The 22,008-nt window shown below is 45.7% G+C and overlaps 1 protein-coding gene across 16 annotated transcripts in view; it reads right to left on the bottom strand.

Annotated features, from left to right (window-relative positions):
- SIPA1L2 (signal induced proliferation associated 1 like 2) overlaps positions 1–22,008 on the bottom strand; it is a 235,693-nt gene that overhangs the window by 92,258 nt on the left and 121,427 nt on the right. For 15 of the 16 annotated variants that reach the window (XM_033841437.2, XM_033841438.2, XM_033841439.2 and 12 more), the window contains one exon: positions 14,027–15,723. In XM_033841437.2, coding sequence (XP_033697328.1) covers positions 14,027–15,503 — 1,477 coding nt within the window. In that variant the 5' untranslated portion in view covers positions 15,504–15,723. Of the gene's footprint in view, positions 1–14,026; positions 15,724–21,043; positions 21,134–22,008 lie in introns of those variants that run through there. The other variant, XM_033841447.2, reaches the window with a different exon arrangement.

Raw genomic sequence — 22,008 nt, 5'->3', positions numbered from 1 at the left:
CATCAGTCATATCATTTGCAGATATTTTATCCCATTCGGTAGAATGTCTTTTTGTTTTGTCACTGGTTTCCTTTGCTGTGCAAAAGCTTTTAGGTTTAATTAGGTTCCACTTGATTATATTTGCTTTTATTTCTTTTGCCTCAGGAGACAGATCCAAAAAAAATATTTCTATGACTTACATCAAAGAGTGTTCTGCCTATGTTCTCTTCAATGAATTTTATGGTCTACAGGATTTAGGTCTTTAATCCATTTTGACATTATTTTTGCATATAGTGTGAGGAAATGTTCTAATCTCACTCTTTTACATGTAGCTGTCCAGTTTTCCAAGCACCACTTATTGAAGAGACTGTCTTTTCTCCACTGTATATTGTCTCCTTTGTCATAAATTAATTGACCATAAATGTGCGGGTTTACTTCTCAGCTCTTTATTCTGTTCCATTGATCTATATGTCTGTTTTCATGTCAGTACCATGCTGTTTTGATTAGTGTAGCTTTGTAGCACAGTCTGAAGTCTGAGAGGGTGATACCTCCAGGTTTGTTCTTTATTCTCAAGACTGTTTTGATAATTTTGGTGTTTTGTGGATCCACAGGAATTTTAAGATTATTTGTTCTAGTTCTATGAAAAACATCATGGGTATTCTGATAAGGACTGCATTTGATCTGTAGATTGCTTTGGGTAGTATGACCATTTTAACAATATCCTTCCAATCCAAGAGCACCGGATATCTTTCCATTTCTTTGTATCATCTTCAATTTCCTTCTTCAGTGTTTTATAATTTTCAGAGTATAGGTCTTTTACCTCCTGTTTATTCCTAAATGTTTTATTCTTTCAGATGCAATTTTAAACGGGATTGTTATTTTTTGGTCTCTCTTTATAGTAGTTCATTATCAGTCTATGAAAAAGCAACTGATTTCTGTATATTAATCTTGTATCCTGAAACTTTGCTGATTTCATTTATTAATTCTAAGATGTTTTGGTGGGTGTGGGGTGGCCACGACTGGGGAGAAGACTCAGCTACAGGACACAGAGGAGACCCAGTCCAGGGGCAGAGCCTGGGTGGGGTGGCGGCGGCCACTGTGGGCGTTTAGTCAAAAGCAGTATCTCGGGGGCTTTCCTGGTGGCGCAGTGGTTGAAAGTCCGCCTGTCAATGCAGGGGACGTGGGTTCGTGCCCCGGTCCGGGAAGATCCCACATGCCGCGGAGCAGCTGGGCCCGTGAGCCATGGCCGCTGAGCCTGCGCGTCCGGAGCCCGTGCTCCGCAACGAGAGAGGCCACAACAGTGAGAGGCCCGTGTACCGGAAAAAAAAAAAAAAAAAAGCAGTATCTCAGAAGCATCCCAGATCTCTGAAGATGGCTGCTCCACCACAGCTCACCCCACCAGCCCTTCTTCAAAGGTACCTGCTCTGTGGTTGTGGGCTGGCTAGCTTCTGATGGCCTGTCCCTGCCGCACACCGCCCTCCAACGCTGGCTGGGGGTGGCGCCCTCTAATCTGCAGAACCATCCCGTTCCTCTCTCAGCTTTGGCATTTCTTTGGCTTCTTCCTAGTTTTCTGCTCCTTTGTGGTTTTATGCCCCTTTTGTATTCCTTCATTATCATTTTCTTGTGGTGTTTGAAACGGGGAGAGATAACATGTGTGTTGAAACTGTCACGTATAACTAGCAGTCCTAAACTCACTTACTCCTAAATATCTATAATTCGAATGAGCCTGATAATGGGTTTCTGAATCTGAGCTTTCCTACTTACCACCTGCTTAACCTTGGGTTGGTTACATAACCTTTCTTAACCTCAGCATCCCCACCTCATCCCCCCCTAAAATATATATAATACATTTATCATCATTAACCTGAGAGAGACGATATAGTTGAAGGCAGGCATATTAATGAAAACAACAACAAAAAAAACTCAGTGAAAGACAAAAAGGGAGTCAACATCAAATAAACAGCATTATGGGGCATTTTCCTTTTAAGCCCAACAGTCTGATAGTTCAAGAGTCATCTATAGGAGATTCATACTTTTCATCTCAAAAGTTGATCTGTAATCAGAGGTTACGTCGCATTCAGGGTAGTCTTTTAAAGAAAGCAGTGGCATATATAATATTTTACTGAATAATTTCTACCAGTAACGAATTTCTTTTTAAATGAGGGGAACCCAAAATATGTATATTACCCTATCCACCAAAGATGGCAGGCAAATTGGTGAGAAAAACAATTTTTTCCTTAGTGTCTACCTCTCCAAGCCATGACCCACACTTGTTTTTGATTTTCCTGTCTCTCACACAGACACACACCTTTTGAACGCAAGTAGAGAAGACATTTCTGCTACGTACAAACCATCACACCTTTGGTCTTGCCAGTTCTAAGGCCCCGTAGCTATTTTCTAAGGGATCTCTCTGTGCTTTCAGTCTCACCAAGAAATCCAGCAGGTTACCTGCACGTGTTTCTAAAGAAACCACAGTCTTAGGCTGCGCACTGTAACGTTCTGTCTAGCTTTCATATGGGGCGTTCCGCACACGGTGGAGGTTAGAGCAGGCAAGGTGCTCCCTATGGCCTCCAGGAGGGAGCCTAGGGGACCCTCTCAGATGACACCTGGTCCCCTTCAGGACAGCTCAGCCTGTTCATCTGCATCACAAGAGCCTTCCCCTCTATGGGCACAGGACAGTGAGCCCCTCACCCACTTGAGCCCATCATTATCCCAAGCCCTTGATTTCCATACAGTTGCTTCAAGGGGGAATCAAATAAAATCCTTCCTTGGCAGAACGGAAGCTCTGAAAAGACTGGAAAAGCTGAATGAAAATCTACATATTGTGCAAATACAACAGGGCCAGATTAAAAGAAAAAAATTGGTTAACAAGATTTCAGCGTAGGAAATGAGATTCAGTTTATCTCTGTGGTGTACTTTGGCTGCTCAGTAAAGAAAAGAAAAAATTCTAACTCAGAGGAGTTTTAGAAAAGAAAAGGGGTACGTTGAACCTTAGCCCAAAGGCTGTTTCCAGGTACTGTCGTATCTTGGAAGGGAGAGGTATTGGGTCCGTCACTCTTGGAATGAACAGGTGAGGATCTCAACTCTACACGCCTCCCGAGGCCAGTATGTAAAAGAGAAGCCCCGTGGCTCTGCCTCACGTGATTTCTCAGAGGTGTCAGCACCATATGGGCCACGGCACCATCAACAAGTCCACAAGAGCCACTAGCAGCTGTGGACTATGCCCCATCGCCCTGCATTGGTTAGTACTCACAGCAGAAGCTTTCCTTTAATGCTTCTTTGTTCTTTCAATAGTCAGTTGATCATTTAATTGTCAGCTCACTGCCTATCTGGGTTAAACCCAAGGCTGCAGGTGGCTGCTGTCTAAGCTCCTACCTATGATGTATCTTCTGTCACTTTCTCCTCCAAACAACTGTTAAATCACCTCCCCCATTCCAGGAGTTATAAAGACGTGAACAGGGAATGGTGAATACATAAATGGACGAATGAAAAAAAACAACAGGACATGCTTTTGCAGATACTAACATTAAGAGTCATCAGAGAACCTCAAGGAATCTCAAACTCCCTGCTAATGTTTCATGGATTAAATTACCTAATTTGATGGGGAAAATGATGCATTTTTGCTATGTGAATTCTCCTTTGACCAAAATTTAACCAAAGCATTAGCTAAGCTTGAAAAATCTGAGGTATTACAGTGAAAATAACAATATTAAACATACCTTATGTAAATTAACTCATTCATCTCCCTACCTATGAGTAGGTATCCCCATTTTACAGATGGTAATACTGACGCTGAGAAGTGAATGATGTGCTCAAGGTCACAAGTCCCTGTGACAGAGTCAGGATGCAAACCTTGGCAGTCTGCCTTTAGAGCTCTCTCATGTAAAGCAACTCAAGGGTGATGAGGTTACCGTGAAGACTTAAATTATAAGAGTCAACTCATGCACAGTAAAACGAACACAACTTAAAGATGAGACAACAAATCTGTCCTGAACATAAGGACGGTATCTTGGAAGATGCAATTTTAAGAAAACCTTGAATAAAAAGCGCAAGTCTGGGGACTTCCCTGTTGGCGCCGTGGTTAAGAATCTGCCTGCCAATGCAGGGGACATGGGTTTGAGCCCTGGTCCGGGAAGATCCGACATGCTGCGGATCAACTAAGCCCATGCACCACAACTACTGAGCCTGCGCTCTAGAGCCCACAAGCCACAACTACTGAGCCCACGTGCCACAACCACTGAAGTCCGTGCACCTAGAGCCCGTGCTCCACAACAAGAGAAGCCACCACAATGAGAAGCCCGTGCACGAGGAGTGGCCCCTGCTCACCGCAACTAGAGAAAGCCCACGCACAGCAACGAAGACCCAACACAGCCAAAAATAAATAAATGAATGAATAAATTTATTAAAAAAAAAAAACCTGCAAGTCTGGAGAAGTAAGGCAGCTATCAAAGACTTCCTTTGATAATGCATAATTTTTAGTGTCATTTTGCTACAAGAATGGGAAGGAGAAAGAAAACACTACGAGAGCAAAGAAAGGGTTCACTGCGTAAAAGCTGAGAGGCCCAGATCATTATTGAGCCGAGTAGTCGTCCAGCTTTCCTTTTATTTCCTAAGTGAGACAAAGAGCGAAATAAATTTTGGATCTGAACAAATGCAAGGTAGGTGGGTTTTAGTAAGTTCTAGGTGCTCTGAGACCTTACCTTCCAGAGACCTTGACTTCCAGCTACACTGGACCAGTGTTACCAAATGCCAAGTTCGTGTGCTCAATGCACAGTGAGGCCAAACAGACCCAAACGTCGGAGTTTGGAGCAGAGAAAGGTTTATTGCAGGACCATGCGAGAAGACGAGTGGCTTGTGCCCCAAAAGCCCCGGAACTCCTTGAAGGGCTTCAGAGCAAAGCACTTTTAAAGGCAAGGTGAGGGAGGAGTGTGGTTAGTTGTTGCGAACTTCTTGGGCTCAGAATCCTTTGTTCTTGCAGCTGTCCACATAGGTCAGGTCACCATGTTCCCATAAACCTCCAACAAGACAAATGTTATTCTCTGTTCTGCAACTTTTTATCTCTATATGAATGCGAAAGTGCTATACCTTTAAAGGTCACAGCCTTGAGAACGGGCTCTCCTGTATATTTCAGGCTATAGGCAACATTCTTAACTTGTAGCCAAAGCAATAAAATACAAAGGCTAAAGTCAAAGAAACAGATCTAATATGGAGGCAGATTTGTTCTTCCTTATTACACCAGCAGCAAAATGCAAGCAAGTTTTCCCAGTTAACTGCCGTAGGAGTCAAACTATACAGAAATATTAGAGTATTAATAACTCTTCCTAGAGAAATATGAGAGCATCAGTTCCTCCTCAGTAACTGACTGAGAACACATCTGAGGACGAAGGATGAATAGGATGAACTAGCATACAGTCCTAAAATGCCGCAGGGGATGGGAACTGTGACCTCCCAGCACAGCATACATGTTTCCCAGCCCCCACTACCCTCTGTCCCCTCAGCCACATGGAACCCATATGACTATAACCCACAGGCTGAACCCCCCTGTGCAGCTGGGTGATTCCTCCGTGCTAAGAGCCCCCCTGGACCTCCACAGGAGTTCTGTTTGTGGAGGTACTGGCCAGGCGCTATGGTTAAGAACTGAGTTGATTGTGTCCACTAAAGGAAGAATTTGCATCCCAGAACAGTACAATTGTTAGGTGGTACTCAGTTCCCCCATGTGAATTTAATAGTGTCCAATTCGCTATTAATTTTCTGCAGTGACTGTATAAAACCAGAGGGGGGAAAAAAAAGGAGCCACCAGGCATGAAATTCAAAGCAAATGCAGCCATGCATCGCTCAGCAATGGGGTTCATTTGATATGTAAAAGTATCCTCCTGCCCACAAGCGCCGCATTAGTGAAACTTAAGTGAATGTGTTTGCAATGGAGTGGCAGACTTCACCAGACACCTCTCCCCCGGGGCCCACCCTGCCATATGGTTCTCTCTACTATTTTCTCGCTTCATCTTTTTAACCATGAAAATAAAGTCCTGCCCTTTAAATGCTGCACCGGTGGTGGGGACACTAGTTTCTTTTTCGAGAGAAGTCTCATACAGTTATTGAAGAACTCCTGGGAGGACCAGGATATATACTATGTAACAGGCACTGTTCTAAGCCCTTTACAGGAGATATTTTTATATTTTTATTATGATCCCATTTTTAGATGATGAACTGAGGCACAAAGAAGCTCAAGAAGTTGTCCAAAACTGAGCTGGGATGTAAACCCAAGAGTCTGATTTCAGAACAGTCTATGCTCATTACATCAAGATACGCTGCCCTGCCTTCCAGTAACAGGCCTCCAACTACAATGAGAATGGACAGACACCGCTGCCCACTGGCAAAAAGACAATTCCCCAGCCACTAAAGAGTTGGTTGGTATCAAAAGGGGCAAGAGTTATTATACATATTCTAGAAGAATTCTTTGCTTTTATTTGTTAATTTAGCAGATGTATGTACGAATAAGACGTTTCAGTTAAAATATTAAGGACAAAGATTACCACTGGAGAAAAGGATAAATTTACATAGAGCTGGGTAACAGTAGTTAAAAAAATTAGTGAACTTAAAGATTTTTACAGAAAAGAGGCCCTGGAGAGAATGCCTGGAGGTGCTGCATATCCAGCAGCCAGGGCTGGGCCAGACACAGGAAGGGCCTTCAAGGCTTAAGGGCTGGCATCTTGGGGTGTAATAAGGGAACAACAAATCTGACTCCATACTGGATGTTTCTTTTACTTTCACCTTTGTATTAATACTCTAATATTTCTGTATAGTTTGACTGATGTGGCAGTTAACTGGGAAAACTTGCTTGCATTTTGCTACTGGTGTAATAAGGAAGAACAAATCTGCCTCCATATTAGATCTGTTTCTTTGACTTTAGCCTTTGTATTTTATTGCTTTGGCTACAAGTTAAGAATGTTGCCTGCAGCCTGAAATATACAGGAGAGCCCGTTCTCAAGGCTGACCTTTAAGGGTCTAACACTTTTCTATTCATAGGGCGATAAAAAGTTACAGAACAGAGAATAACAATTGTCTTGCTGGAGATTTCCGGGGAACATGGTGACTTGACCTATGTGGAGAGCTGCAAGAACAAAGGATTCCGAGACCAAGAAGTCTGCAACAACCAGTCACAACCCTTCCCCCTTCGGGGATAAAAGACGCCTCAGTTCTAACTCAAGTTAAGATGGTTCTTTGGGACACTAGTCCACCTTCTTCTCAGTCGGCTGGCTTTCCAAATAAAGTGGCCATTCCTTGCCCCAACAAGTTGTTTCTTGATTTATTGGCTGGTCACGTGGTCAGCCGTCTGACCTTGGACTCGGTAATAGGGGCAGAAATGGACCTTGGAAAGGCCAGTCTTACGCCCTATGCTGTGGTACGGATATGGCTTCTGTTGGACACCCAGTCTGCTCAGAAGCAGCTAAACACTCTTTTCTGAAAAATTCCAACCTTTTCAAAAAGAATTCCAATCTGCCCACACCTAAGAAGTCTTGTAAAGCTACCATGGGAAGGGGAAATCAAAGAAGTTCTCTGTCCTATTCATGGACACATGATGGAACTGTAAACACTAGGGCCCCTAAGCACCAGGCAGTGGGGACAGAAGAGGGCAAACTAAGACTCTCTTTCATACACACTACAGAGTCTGCCCCATAAAACCAATTCAGCTCTTTACAAAGGATTTCTACTAGATACATACTTCTTTTGTTGTACTTGTCATAGAAAATTCCAAGAAAAAAATGAGCTGGGCACAAAGGCCTCCTTCACAGAGTTCAGTGAAGATTTGGGAACCCCAGAGTGCCAAGGACATCCCAAACAGCCCCTCACAGCCACTTCACCTTAACCTGCAGATTTCAGGGGAAATTCAAAGAGAATGTCTCTGTGCATTTCAATACAGATAGCAAAAACAGTAAATTCTAGGGCTTCCCCGGTGGCACAATGGTTAAGAATCTGCCTGCCAAGGCAGGGGACATGGGTTCGAGCCCTGGTCTGGGAAGATCCCACATGCCGTGGAGCAACTAAGCCCACACGCCACAACTACTGAGCCTGCACTCTAGAGCCCACGAGCCACAACTACTGAGCCCGTATACCACAACTACTGAAGCCCGCGCGCCTAGAGCCCGTGCTCCCCAACAAGAGAAGCCACTGCAATGAGAGGCCCGCGCACCGCAACGAAGAGTAGCCCCTGCTCGCTGCAACTAGAGAAAGCCCGTGCACAGCAACAAGGACCCAATGCAACCAAAATAAATAAATTTAAAAAAAAACAACTAAAGCTAGCTTACAAAAAAAAAAAAAAAGTAAATTCTAAAGCTTAACAACTCCCCTGCCCCTCAAGGTAAGTTTGAGAACGATACTCATGGCAAGTGTGTACAGGAAGGGCCCTGGAGGTTTGCTAGTTTTAAGAACTGTATCCATTTTTTTCTTTCTTATTATTTTAAAGATTCTCATTTTAAATATATCATGAAAATTTACAACTTACATTTTTAAAAAAATTAAGTAAATGATTTTTAAACTGTTTTTGATTTATAGAAAAGCTGCAAGGATAGCAGAGTTCTTTTATACCGCTCACCCAGTTTCCTAGCTGTTACCAGCATATATACTTTGGTATATTGGTTCAATTAATGCACCAATATTGGTATATTATTATTAACTGAAGTCCATAGTTTACTCAGATTTTTTTAGTTTTTACCTAGTGTCCTTTTTCTGTTTGAGGATCCCATCCAGGACACCACATGACATTGTCATAGTGTCTCTTTAGGGTCCTCTAGACTGACAGTTTCTCAGACTTCCCCTTTTTTGATGACCGTGGCAGTTTTGAGGAGTACGGGGCAGGGATTTTGTAGAATGTGCCTCAGTTGGGATGTGTCTAACGTTTTCCCCTAAACAGACTGAGGTTATGTTTTTCGGAGAGGAAGACCACAGAAAACGCCACTCCCATCACATCAAGGGTACAAACCATCCACATGATTTGCCCCTGTTGATGCTGATCTGGTTCACCTGGCTGGGGCCATGCTCGCCAGGCTTCTCCCCTCTTCCCACACTCCATCCTTCGGAGGTGAGTCACTAAGCACAGCCCACTTTCAAGTGGAGAAGGGGAAGGCCATGACTGAAATTTCTATAATTTTTCAAGGTTTATGAAATTTCAACTTTATAGCAATTTGCTTTTCAAGTAAAGATCTGTTGTTAAAATGAACGTTCATTAATATATTTGACATGAGTAGTGTTGCAGGTGGAGGAAATATAGGTGTCTTTATCACTATGTTTCTGTCAAGCTGAAAGATTTTTCTTTGAAGTAAAGCAAATACAGTCATTAACTCTTCTGCCCAGATCACGGCTGGCAAATACCTGGCATCTCCCCATGTGCCCGCGGCGGACGATGATATTGCTAATGGCTCTTAGAGCACTGACGCAGCTGTGTACACAATGACAGAAGTACCAATGAAGGAAGCATGAGCGCCCAAAGCAAGCTCCACGTACATCCATTTACCTGCATCAGGAAGAGTCTAGCAGGATAACGATGAAACTATTCATGGGAATTGTCTCTTTCTTATGGATTCGAGGGGTTTTCTTTCTCTTTCTTTTGCTTCCCTACCTTTCCTTATTTTCCCATAATGATTATATAGTATTTACACGCCATTTAAAAATCCTAAACCAAAAAAAAAAAAAAAAGATAAATATTGTCAATCTTAGTATTCCCTCCACTCTCCACGTCCACAGGAACATACATCATGCTCCCAAAGGCTCAGACACAGTTCAGCCACTTTTCACCCCCCCCCCCGAGTTATCAAAGAGGCGCAGCTGTATCCTTCTCTCTGGTTTGACCTCCGTTTACCCCAAAGTGACTTTCTTCGTCTTCAGGAGCCATTCTTGTGTGCGTGACCTGAAGCAAGGCATCGGGCAGCTGCAGAACTCCTGAGCAACTCTCAGGTACACTACTGCCTAAAAAGTGCAAGACACACAGAAACCCACGGCATCCCTCCGCTGTCCGCGTGGCTCCGGCCCCAGTCACACTCGGGACAGTCAGTTGCTGGCCAGCGGCTCTAAGTGGCTGTAAGCCCCAGGAGGTCTGCTGTGCTGCAAGGGAAGCTAAAGGCAATTCAAACCAAGACCACAGGTGGAATCCCCATCTAGGGGGCCCTAGCTCCCAGGAGGGAACTGCAGTTTCACTAGAGTTCCATGAGGGACAGAGCGGCCTGGCACACAGCACCAGGGTCATCGCCAGCGAAAGGAAGGGACATTTGAGAGCATTCACTAAGCTTGCTACAATCCGGCTCTTTTAAAAAGCCGTTTCACTGAAGGCTACAGAGGGATTTGCCCAGACAAGCAATGCTGCCCACAGGGCACCGTGGCAGGCCACTCCCCTCCATAAATCCCTTTGCAAAGTTATTCAAAGCCGTTCAAAGACTACGTGTCACAGGAATACACCTCAACATAAGGACAGCCTTTCACGTTAGCTACCCAATAAAGAGTCAACCAGTGTGATGAACTGGGCGATTGGGATTGACATGTATACATACACTGATGTGTATAAAACTGATGACTAATAAGAACCTGCTGTATAAAAAAATAAATAAAATGAAATTTTAAAAAAAGTCAACCACCTTATTAAAGCTGAAAAGTTTACCTATGACAGTCGATGTAGGGCATCGTCACTTGAAAGAAGGGAAAGAAAGAGAGAGAGATTCAGAGAGCTGGGTCTTTTAAACCTTTCCCAGCGATTGCGAGCCATGTCATTCTTTTGAAAATGAAGTTTCACACAGAACAATGAAGAATGGAGGAAAAGAAAAGGCATTCTGGAAAGTATCAAAAGATTCCTTGAAAGCCTGCTTCCAAAGAGAAGAACTGAGTGAAGGGGAAAGAGAAAAAGGGAAAGAAAAAAATCTGCAGAAATGCTCTGTGACAGTCTGCGCAGGGCCTCTGTTTCTAAACACAATGCTGTCCCTGCAACTCGTGGTGTGTTGGCAGATATGAACTCCAGCGGTTGAAGCTGGCGTGAAAAATGGGGGGGAAATCATTAATTTAATCATCGCACTTTATCTGGCAGACACATGCTTTTGTGATCCTTGGGAAAGAGCTGGGCTCCAGTCCCACACGGAGGAGGCCTCGGCCACCTGGCCGCTGGGAATCCAGGCTGCTGCCTCTGCCTTTAGTCCTTAATGGCTCTACAGAGAGACCAGCAAAAGCAGCAGCAGCTTCCATTGTAGCCAATTGCAGTCTGAAGCCACACAGGCCCACGGGGGAAGAGCGGAATCGCTAAATATAGGAGGAAGCAGGCATAGTCCCGGGCTGCAGGGAGAGAGCGCAGAGTGGCGGGGCTGGGCTGGGTCTGATTCTATCTCCTCCTGCTCTGTCCTGGCCCCGAGTCCCATTAGCCACACAACAGTCACCGTGCCCAGCACAGAACTGCAGCACACAAGACAAAGGACCCCGGGGCCGGCTGTCCCGCACCTTCATCGTGCAGGCTTAGCGCAGGAGTCTAGAATTTGGCTGTCTGCCTCATTCACAGACCCAGAGTGCGCCCAGCACCCCGGACCTGTCAAACCGCACGTCTACACCCACTTACAACTCACCACAGGGCATCTACTCTCGGGTTTTTCTTATTTATGTTTTATTGCACATTCAAAATCTACCAAGTTTGATGGTGTCATTTCTAAAGCCCTGGGAAATCCTCAGTAGCAAATCAGGAAAAGTGGAGGAAATAAACCACTCACAGACAACTCTTTACAATTATCAGGAAGTGACAGAGTTCAGGAGAAAAACTACGAAAACCAGTCAAGAGAATTAAGAGAATCTAGCAACCTAAAACTATCTCGTGGAACAGACCTTAAGGACATTAAATGGATCAGAGGGCGGCAGCCCTGCCTGGGCCCAGAAAACATCAGTCCTTTATTCCATATACACTGTGTAGACTTACTACACTAAGCTATGCAAAGGAGTACAACAAATGAGATGCTGGCACGAAGCATTTGCATAAATGCACATGTATACAGATACATACACACATACAATTTTTACATTCTGGTATTTTACAGGGTGAATCGCAAACCACTTACAAAACTCAGCCAGGATGACTCATCGCGCCTAAGGATTTCGGGGCACAACAATCCCAACAGGCTATTTTATTGCTAGCATTGACAGCCATGGCTTCAGTCGATGAAAAAATCTCTTAAGCAGGAAGCCTATTCTCCATGGTCTCCCTTTCCAAAAATAACTAAGTTCCACCTCGAGGGCATCCGTGAGCAGAGTTTATAATCCTCTGCCCCTGGATGAACAGTCCTGCGTTATTTCCGGCACAGATTAAATAGAAGACCCGAGATTCTGTGCGCTCACTGGCCGGAAGGCCGTAACATCACAATGGGTGATGCTGACTCCCACCAGCAGCCAGGGCTGAGACGGGAGCGCTGGGGACACAGCCAGGCACTCAAGATGTTGACAAAGTTATTTCAGTCCCGTCATGTCGTCCGTAGAAGACCAGAAAGACAACTCAAGCTACGTGACCAGTCGCAACTCAAACGCCTGCTTATCTAGCTACGTCGCTTATCAACGTTCTATTCATTCCATTGATTAATATGATTTCATAATATTATGATTATGGATGACTGGTTAAATCTGGAATGATGCAAAAGGGGGGGGGGGATGATTAATTTAATAATCGCACTTGGTCCAGCTTGTAGTCCAGGGGAAAAAGCACTAAGAAGGCTCCAGGGACTGAAGTGGATGGAGTGACCTCCTGAGGTTAGAGCCACAGCCCGACCAACCCCAAAAAGAAACAGCTGGAGTCAAAGGTTGCAGGCAAGCATTCTGAAGACAGAAACCAATACTAAAATGAATTCTAAGTACAGTCAGCTGGAATTTATCCACAGCAGAAGGCACAGAAGGAGGAGAGGCCCCCCGAGACTGACTGGGCCACCTCTGCCTCCTTCGTGCTCTAAGAGGTGACACCTGGGAATGGAGGGGGGTGGCAGGTGAAACCGCAAACAGAAAACTAAGCCCCAAAGAGTATGCTGTCCTAGAAGGAAGGGGCCATGGAAGCAAGTCATACCCACTAAGAAGACAGGGCGAGAGTCCCTGGGTGTTCTGTTTGGCGTGTTACTGACGTGCGCGTGGTACACGTTTCTCTGTGGGCCTGTAAGACAGAGTGGCGTCTCATGTCCCTGGCATGACTAACGACACATTGAAAGGCTGAGGATTCAACTACATGACTTCTGAGGGATGCATCCTTCGAGGCTAAGCATACAAATAAAATAAACATCATTTATTCTACGCGTACTTGAAGAATTTCTGAAATAACAATACCAAGGAAATATCTGTATCTGAACCTTTAAGCCTATGTGTAAAACTGCAAGAAGACTAAATCTGTCTATCCTACTAATTTATACATTCATACATTCTTTCCACAAAGATTCACTTAACACTTCCATTATGTACAACAAGGCAGAAGGAGCTGTGAAGACATAAAATTAAAAAGATGAAGCAAAGGTGTAGGAGAAAAGTACAGAAAAAACGAGAGGGAAAAGAACTAGAACCAGAACTGTACCCAGTGTAAGATTATTCAGAGCAATGAAAGAGCAATGGAGTTCATCAGCGAAGACTTCCTAAAAGGGGTAAACCTAAGTGGAGTCCGACATCTGTGACACTCACACGTGGGCAGAGAGAAGGAAAGAGCAGACGTTTCCACATCAGGGACTAGGGATCAGCAAAGGCAGGGAACTGGGGATTTCTAAAGAAGGGATCTGGGACCTCCCTGGTGGTCCAGAGGCCAGGACTCCGCGCTTCCACCACAGGGGGCACGGGTTCCATCCCTGGTTGGGGAACTAAGATCCTGCGTGCTGCACGGCGTGGCCCAAAAAATTAAAAAAATAAAAAATAAATAAAGAAGGGATCAGTCCGGCAGCAGTGGAGGCTCTGTGACACAGAACAAGCTCCAACCCAGCGGACAACGGCCTCGGACAGGCTCCGACCCAAAACCGCGTACCACAAGGGGCCCCAGGGAAGCGGCCCCGGGACACACAGGGCCCCTTACCTTTGCCGTAGAAGAACCTGCGGTAGTAATAGGCCCCCAGGTCGATGTGCTCGATGACGTAGCGCCTGACCTTCTCCCTGTGGATTGGCTGGTTCTCCCTGGGCACCTCCAGGACCGAGACGCCCGCGTTGGTGCAGTGAGAGCTGAGGGAGGCCTCGAAGGAGCAGCCTTCCCCGGAACTGAAGGAGGACGAGTTGGCCCTGGACAGCGCGATCCTCCGGTCGCCCTCCCCGCCTGTCTCATTCCGAAAGTAGGGACAGCTGAGGACCAGGTCGTTGCTCTTCCCATCCCCGTCGTCCGTGTCCAGGTTCTCTTTGGAGTTGAGGTCCTCTTTGCTCCCCAGCGGGGAGTCACAGCCGCCCGTCGGGCCCATGGGCATCTGGGTCTGGGATGCCGCCGAGGCCCCGGTGGTGATGTTTTTCCTCTTCCCCACGTTCGCCCTCGTGGCCATGGCTTCGTTGATATTAAACAAGATGCTCTGGACGTCATAATGTGCAAAGCAGCGCTGGCAGTTCCAAGGGCGGACGCCCCTCTCCAGACGCCCGTCCTCCAGCTCAGAGGCGAACTTGAACGTCTCGTGCTCACTTTTCACGGTCCGCAGCTTGCGGAAGAGGGACGTCTCCATGGACTCCGACTTCAACCTCCGTTGGAAAGGCTTGTCCCTGTCTCTCCCCAGGAGGAGGGCACTGTCCATATAGTCTAATCCTGAGATGTGCACGAATTCGCCTCTAGAAATCTGTGCTGCGGCGTGAAGGCTGGGGGAGATTGCAGGGTCGCAGGGGAAAAACTCGGGGAACCCGAACGGGGCCATCACCCTGTGGTCGTAGTTCTCTAGCCGGTAGCCTCGGAGCATAGCAAAGAAGTTCTCCCCTGACAGGCCCTGCCGGTCGATGGAAGACGTGCTCCCGTACTCCCGGTGCAGGGCGGCCCCGGTATTGGGGTTCACTGCATTTTGGTCTAGGACGTCTTCCGCGTCGATGTCACTGATGGTAACATCACTGTTGCTCCTCTGTCTTATGGGGTGCAGTCCTCTTTGCGGAGAGTGAACGAAGATGTCTCCGACGGTAGACTTCGCCTCCACGAAGTCGAGGTCGAGCGGCTCCTCTTGCTGGCGGTCACTCTGGTTGTTCTGCCCGTTGTGCATAATGGACGTGACACTTTCGTAGCTGGGCTGTGACCGGCTTTCCCACAGGGCCTTGCAGGTCAGCTCCTTGGAGCAGTCCTTTTTAGGAGGCCACTCAGACACCCTTGCTCTGACACCCATCTTGGGCACGGCCGGGGTACCGTTAGCCGGACCACCGTTCTCATTGGAACTGGAAGCATTTAAGGAAGGGGTGGGTCCCATGTTGCCATTGATGGCTTTAAATTTTCGAGCAAAATAATCATCGGACTGCATGATTCTGGGAGGACCCTTGAACTTCGACGAGGCTCTGCCGACCTTTTGCTGCTCTTCCTGTGACTGCCTGGGGTCACTCATGTCTACCGATGACGCAGGAAGCTCCAAGCCTCGCCGGAAAGACTGATGTAAATCCAATGACACTGTTATTTACAAAGGCTTCTTCTATACTTGTATAGAAGCAAACATCCTCAGAGTACAGTTCCTCCAAAACCAACTTGCTTCTCAGTTGCTGTAATAATTTTGAACACCTCTGTCCTTTTCAAAAGCATCCCTTAAGACATCTGGCCAGTTCCTTTACCTGAATTAAAAAACAGAAAATAGCCATTAACAATCACTGTAGCTCCAGGTCAATACATTCCCCACGTGGTTTCTCATCTGCCCTTCTCGCCAATTCCCCGTAAACTGTCGTGATGTTTCATGGTTCCCTGTTCACACTCTCCTTCTCTCCGGAACACTCTGCCTACCCACTGTACCTGGCTGCTTAAAATTTACACCACACAATCGAGCAGTCCCCTCCCACGCTCAGCCCACATCTGAGCAAGGACCGCTTCCTCTATGTTTCCATGGCATCTGCACCTACCCCAATCACAGCACTTTCCCTGATACTCTTACTGCTGCCGTACTGATCTGTCTCCACCACCAGCTAACTGTAAGCTCCTCTAAGCCAGGAGCTATGCCCTTCATCTCAGTATCAACGTTATCTATTGATGTAACCTGGCTTAAATCAGGTAATCAAGCAACATTTCAATTAGTTGTAAGAGTAACACAATGGTCATGCAATTGTTTGAGTATTCTTAAACTTTCTTTCAAACCAGTTAAACTCAAAATGTCCAGCAGCACCAAGGTCAATACAAGGCATTAACAATGAGTTTCCAGAATGCTCTCTCGCAAGCAAATAAGAACTCACAGAGATGCCCTGACAGTGAGAAGGCGTCTTCAAGAATCTGGTGTCTGAACAAGTACAACTTTCTAGTTCATTACGCCACTAGCAAGTTGACAAACGTGCAGGGAAGCTTAGAGATTTAAGACACAATTTACCTTTGTGTCTGGCAGAAACTTGACTTCACCAACTCTCCTCTTTAATTACAAATAATTTTTCCATTTGTTCTATCTTTAATTAGACAGAAATATTTTCCAGGTATTACTATTTCCCGAACTCATGGCTGTCATAACTGAGGAAATAATGATGTTTTAGGGTGTGGCAAACAGAGAGGGAAGGTGCAGTCAGATGCTTCCGTGCACTCGGCAGGCCAGGATATGCCCAGAGTTCTCAGAGAGAGACCAGAGCTGACGGCATCTTATCTATTTCACTTAGAAGTATTGTATTGAAAAGAACCAGAGACGATTCTGAATCATAGTGATTTCCTCTATAATTTAGGTTATCATCAAATCCTTTCCCGGAAACTGAAACAAAATGACGACCGAGATACGAAGGAAAACAACTTCTCGCCTAACAGCTCTCTGTTGAAATGGTATTGGATTCACTGTAGTAGGCTTCTGCATAACCTATACATGCTATTAAGTCTCCTGCTTACAGAACACTCAACACAATTTGAAAGGGTAAGAAAAGCTTCTCATGGTTGGTTCAGAGCTATGTGAATTCTCAAGAGGCATTAATCTGATACGTATTTTCATTATCTAATACTGATCTGTATCCTTGTTACCGAAGAAAGAAACATACCCTACCGAGCACCCCGTTCCAAACACTGAACTGTGACGTTTCTAGAAATATAATCAGGAGCTAAGTGCTCACCACCCCAAGGAATTAGCAAAAGAACAACAAAATGTACCGAAAGAAACCACGAAAGAAGGAATGAAGAAAGATACAAGCTGGAATTAATGGAATGGCAGGGGGTAGGGGATAAAAGAAGAGACAAATCCAAAAGGTGGATTTTTTTTTTGAAGAATAAGAAAATAGATACACTCCTTCCCAAACCTGAAAAAGGGAAAGAAAGAAAGAAAGGGAGAATAATATTACATAAGTTCGGAAAGGAGAAAGGAGAAATGACCACACGTATAGGAGGTATTGAAATAAATATAAGTGTAAAAGAATTATACCACAAGCAACTCTACAGCAACAAACTTAGAAACATAGAAGAAACTAAGATTTCCTGGCAAAACACAAACTCCCCAAACCCATCCAAGAATGGAAAATTTAAACAGAGTGATTAGCACCAGAGAGAGTAGAAATAGAACAATCCCTCACTAAATATATGACCGATGTATGCACAAAATGCAAAGAGCTACCTCAACCACGACTTTGAAACCCCTGCATCCTCTCATTTATGGGACCAAACGCTATCTAAAAATGTAGTTTGTACCTTGCTTTTCTTCCTTTTCCCTGTCGTGGCACACACCGAAATACCAATGTTCCCACAGCACGTGGCAGTCAAAGCAGGAAGGTGCTCAAGGCTCGGGGCACAGGTGAGACTCTGGCCCCCTCCCCGACTCCACCACCAGCAAACCAGCACCCCCCCCTTACCAGCAGCCCGCTCACACACCCCAGAAGGATGCTCTGAGTTCAAGCCACCTGCCAGGAATGTGTAAAACACAGAAACCTGAAAACTAGGATTAACGTGGACAACACAGACACTGAGTAACTTGTTCTGGAAAAACTAACCATTAAGTTATCAGAGGTCACTGGGCTTGGACTCATATCTGAAAACTGGTCTTCCAAGCTTTCACAGCCGTTTACATTTACAATAGCATCTTTGTTTGCAACAGACAGCATTAAAACTACAAAATCTTTATTCCATAGATCTATTATAGAAATGGAAGGGCTTCTCTGGTGGCGCAGTGGTTAAGAATCCGCCTGCCAATGCAGGAGACACAGGTTCAAGCCCTGGTCCGGGAAGATCCCACATGCCGCGGAGCAACTAAGCCTGTGCGCCACAACTACTGACCCTGCGCTCTAGAGCCCGTGAGCCACAGCTACTGAGCCCACATGCCACAGCTACTGAAGCCCATGTGCCTAGAGCCCGTGCTCTACAAGAGAAGCCATTGCAATGAGAAGCCCACGTGCTGCAACTAGAGAAAAGCCCGTGCACAGCAACGAAGACCCAATGCAGCCATAAATAAATAAATAAATTTATTAAAAAAAAAAAAGAAATGGAAGACACCGACAACTGTCAAAAAGTAAGGATGATTACTTTAAAACATGAATGAATAATAGCAACAAATAAAAATAGATGAACTAGTGTTGAATTTTACTACTAGGCTTGCCAAAACCCACAAAAACTGTAGCACACTCAGAGCACACAGACCCTTTGCCAAAGAAATCTTCTGAAAATATTCCTTCAGTTATGATCTTTTAATTTTGTGCGTGCGATAAGAACATTAGCTGTATCAGACGGCCACTGGTTTTTCCTGTCTCAGATGTATTCCTCTTTCATGTGGTAATGGGTACCATACCTCTAACTAAAACCATTTTAGTTATGTGGGGCTAACTCCACCCGTAACATGTGACCCAGGTTTGACCAATGAAAGTGCTGCATCTTCAGGCCACAGTGACTGGTCCAGGGAGGAGCCCAGGGGCCAAGGCAGGAAGGGTACCCCAACACTGGTGCTCTGACCCTTGGCAATGCCCAAGCGGCAGAGGGCTCACCTTGCCAATGTGACTGAGAATGGAAACAGCAGCACGAAGCTGGGCCAAGCGAAAGAAATGACGACTCCTCAAGATGCGGCTCCGGAACCAGTTCCAGCTGCTTGAGCCAACTGATCACCTTTTTTGGTTTATTCAGTTTGACTTAGATTTCTGTGTTTTCCAGACTAATTTTAAATGTCCTACGAGACCCAGCTTCTATTCAGTGAAAGATCAAAGACAGGAAATTTGACGAACACAGCTACTGTGCACAGTGTTGCCCAGATTGCCTGGTCAATGAATGAATGGACGGAAAGCCACAGTTCTGGCACCAGCGTCCAAATCAAAACCAGAGCCTTCTGGGCAAGATCCCTGCTCTAATTCCATAATTATATATCTTTTAACACCTTTTGTGTGTGCCACTAACAATTCAAAGTGTTCAAAGCCAAAAAATTCTTGACACAGTAGCTGATTAATAAACAATCTACAGTTGCAACAGAACTCCTGCAAATCCCTTCCGGCCACCTTTTACTCCTAGACACATTTTCTAGCTTGTTGTAGCTCCTCGAATAAATCTCTAACAACAGAATGATAGAGGGCACCTTCCTTTTAAAGATATTACTAAAATACTTATATATTTGAACACTGTCATAAAAATAAAATACCTCAAAACAATTATAGCATTTGTTTTCTCAGGAAGATAAATTAGAAATAATAACATCATCCAATTTAAAAAGTATTACAGTTCATGGGGAAGAACTGAAATCAATGTCTTTGAAAAGCAGATGTCAAGAGGGGTGGGATAGGGAGGGTGGGAGGGAGGGAGACGCAAGAGGGAAGAGATACGGGAACATATGTACATGTATAACTGATTCACTTTGTTATAAAGCAGAAACTAACACACCATTGTAAAGCAATTATACTCCAATAAAGATGTAAAAACAACAACAGAAAAAGAAGGAATGGTACAGGCTCTGAACAGAGAGAAATGCAGAAAGGAAACAATGGAGGGAATGAAAATCTAAAGCATGAGCTGGAATGACCTCTGGAACAATCCAGAACCTAGAGGTCAGACTGTGGATGAGACAGAGAGACAGAGACAGGCACATACATGCGTGAGGGCACACGTGCGCGCACACACACGCACGCGCGCACACGAGACACCCTACACCAGTAATTAATCCTGTTTGCCCTGTAGGGCCACAGATGAAAAGTGGGGATCCGGGGCAAATATGCCTGCATACAGGCATCTGGAACATAAGATCCCTTTGTATCTCTCATTATCTTTAGTTTTTCCCCAAGTTGTAACGTTCTGCCTGTTTCCATGAAGCAATCAGTTGAGAAATTTCTAAAAGACCGGGATTTGCACTCTTAGTAGCATGTACAGGCATGCAATGAAGCTGTAATCTAGGAAGCATCTGCAAAATACCCCCAAATTATTCTTTATACTCATCAGGTATATATACATCTTCTATGTTCAAATCCACCATGAACGTCAAGAGCAGGCAGGGAGCCGTGCAGCTGACTGATGTCCATGGGTCCCAAAATGATGGAAGGGACAGGAAAAGGATGACATTTCAGAGAAGCATCTCGAAAGAGCAGCCTGCAGAAATTAGGGGGCTGTGACTGGCCCCCAAACAAAGCACAGAACACACAGTTACGGGTGGGCACCCCGACAGAACAGGGAAAATGCAATTTGCAAAGCACAGAATGCTCTTTACCCGAAGTCTCGAAGGGGTTTGGTGAGTCTGTGACACGACCGAGAAATAAGGGCCAATTATCCAGGTTGGTCCCGTCCTTGTCATCTCCTGCCCCGCTCCCCGCAGCAGCCACTGAAAGACCTTCCTGCCCCAGCATCTCAGCAGAGACGGCAGCTTCTTACTTCTCGGAGGACAAAGAAGCCAACGCATTTCTTTCAGCTCTTACCATCACCTAACGAAGGTACCCTCTTCTGACCCTGTCCTTCCATGTTACCCTTTGTTGACAACCTTTGAGACTTGCCATCTTTCCCAAGATAAAAACCCGCATTATGGCTCACCAGCCTCTTCCCGACCACCCTGGCTCCATCGGAAGCATCTGCTCTCCTCCCTCCACGCTGGGGCCCAGCCGTCCTCAGCGTCTTCAGGCTGCGCCCTCTCCAGGCCTCCGTCTGAGCTGCTTCCTGTAAACGCTGCATTACCTGCCAACCCTTCATCGTCATCCTGTTCATTCCACCCACCCGCCCCCCGCCCCGGGTGCCCCTCCACCTGCTCCGTGGCGTCCTCTACTTGCTCGCGGAAACACCCCTGTCCACACCTTACCACGTGTGCCTGTTTCTCTCTCTCCAGCTCTCTGCGAGGCCCCAGGGCTGTGACTGTTTTGTTCCCCACTTGATCTGCAGTGCCTCGCACGGTTTCCAGTACATGGTTGATGGTCCATAAATATTATTAAGTGAATTAACAGATTACTAAACAAATACGGCAGGCAGTAATCCTTCATAATATAAAACGTTTACTATCGAAATGGCAAGCTCTCGTAGTTACAGAATCTACTACAAATCAGAAGTTTAATCATTTTGCAAAAACATGAGAATTATAGAAATAGGGCCAGGTGTTAACTCTTTGCAGGACACTCATACCCAAATCCTCACGACAACAGGCTACCCTGAACCTACATTCAGCAACTGCTCCACTCTGAGAGAGAGCTTCCCACCCCCACTTCTGTACCAGCCAAATGCAGTGATGGCAGACAGGTCTTCCAACTGTACAGAAAGAAAGAATGCCGTACTTCTCCTTCTAACCGTCTCAGCAGCATCTCAGGCTAAAGGCCCGTCCCCAAACACGAAGTGCATAAGGAAGCCTGCGTGACCGATCCTGTCCCCTCCTGAGTCGGGCAGGGCAGCCGATGGGGTGCAGAGCTCCATTTTGCTGTAGGTGGCTGGTGGCAGCGTCCTGGAGATCTGGAAGTATGCCCGCGAGTGGGACCACTCCAAAACAGGATGGCAAGAGGAAACCGTGCGATCAG

This window comes from Tursiops truncatus, chromosome 16 (genome assembly GCF_011762595.2).
Source record: "Tursiops truncatus isolate mTurTru1 chromosome 16, mTurTru1.mat.Y, whole genome shotgun sequence".
Lineage (NCBI taxonomy): Eukaryota > Metazoa > Chordata > Mammalia > Artiodactyla > Delphinidae > Tursiops > Tursiops truncatus.
The sequence above is the reverse complement of the archived record's forward strand: the minus strand, read 5'-3'. Positions and strand labels throughout refer to the sequence as shown.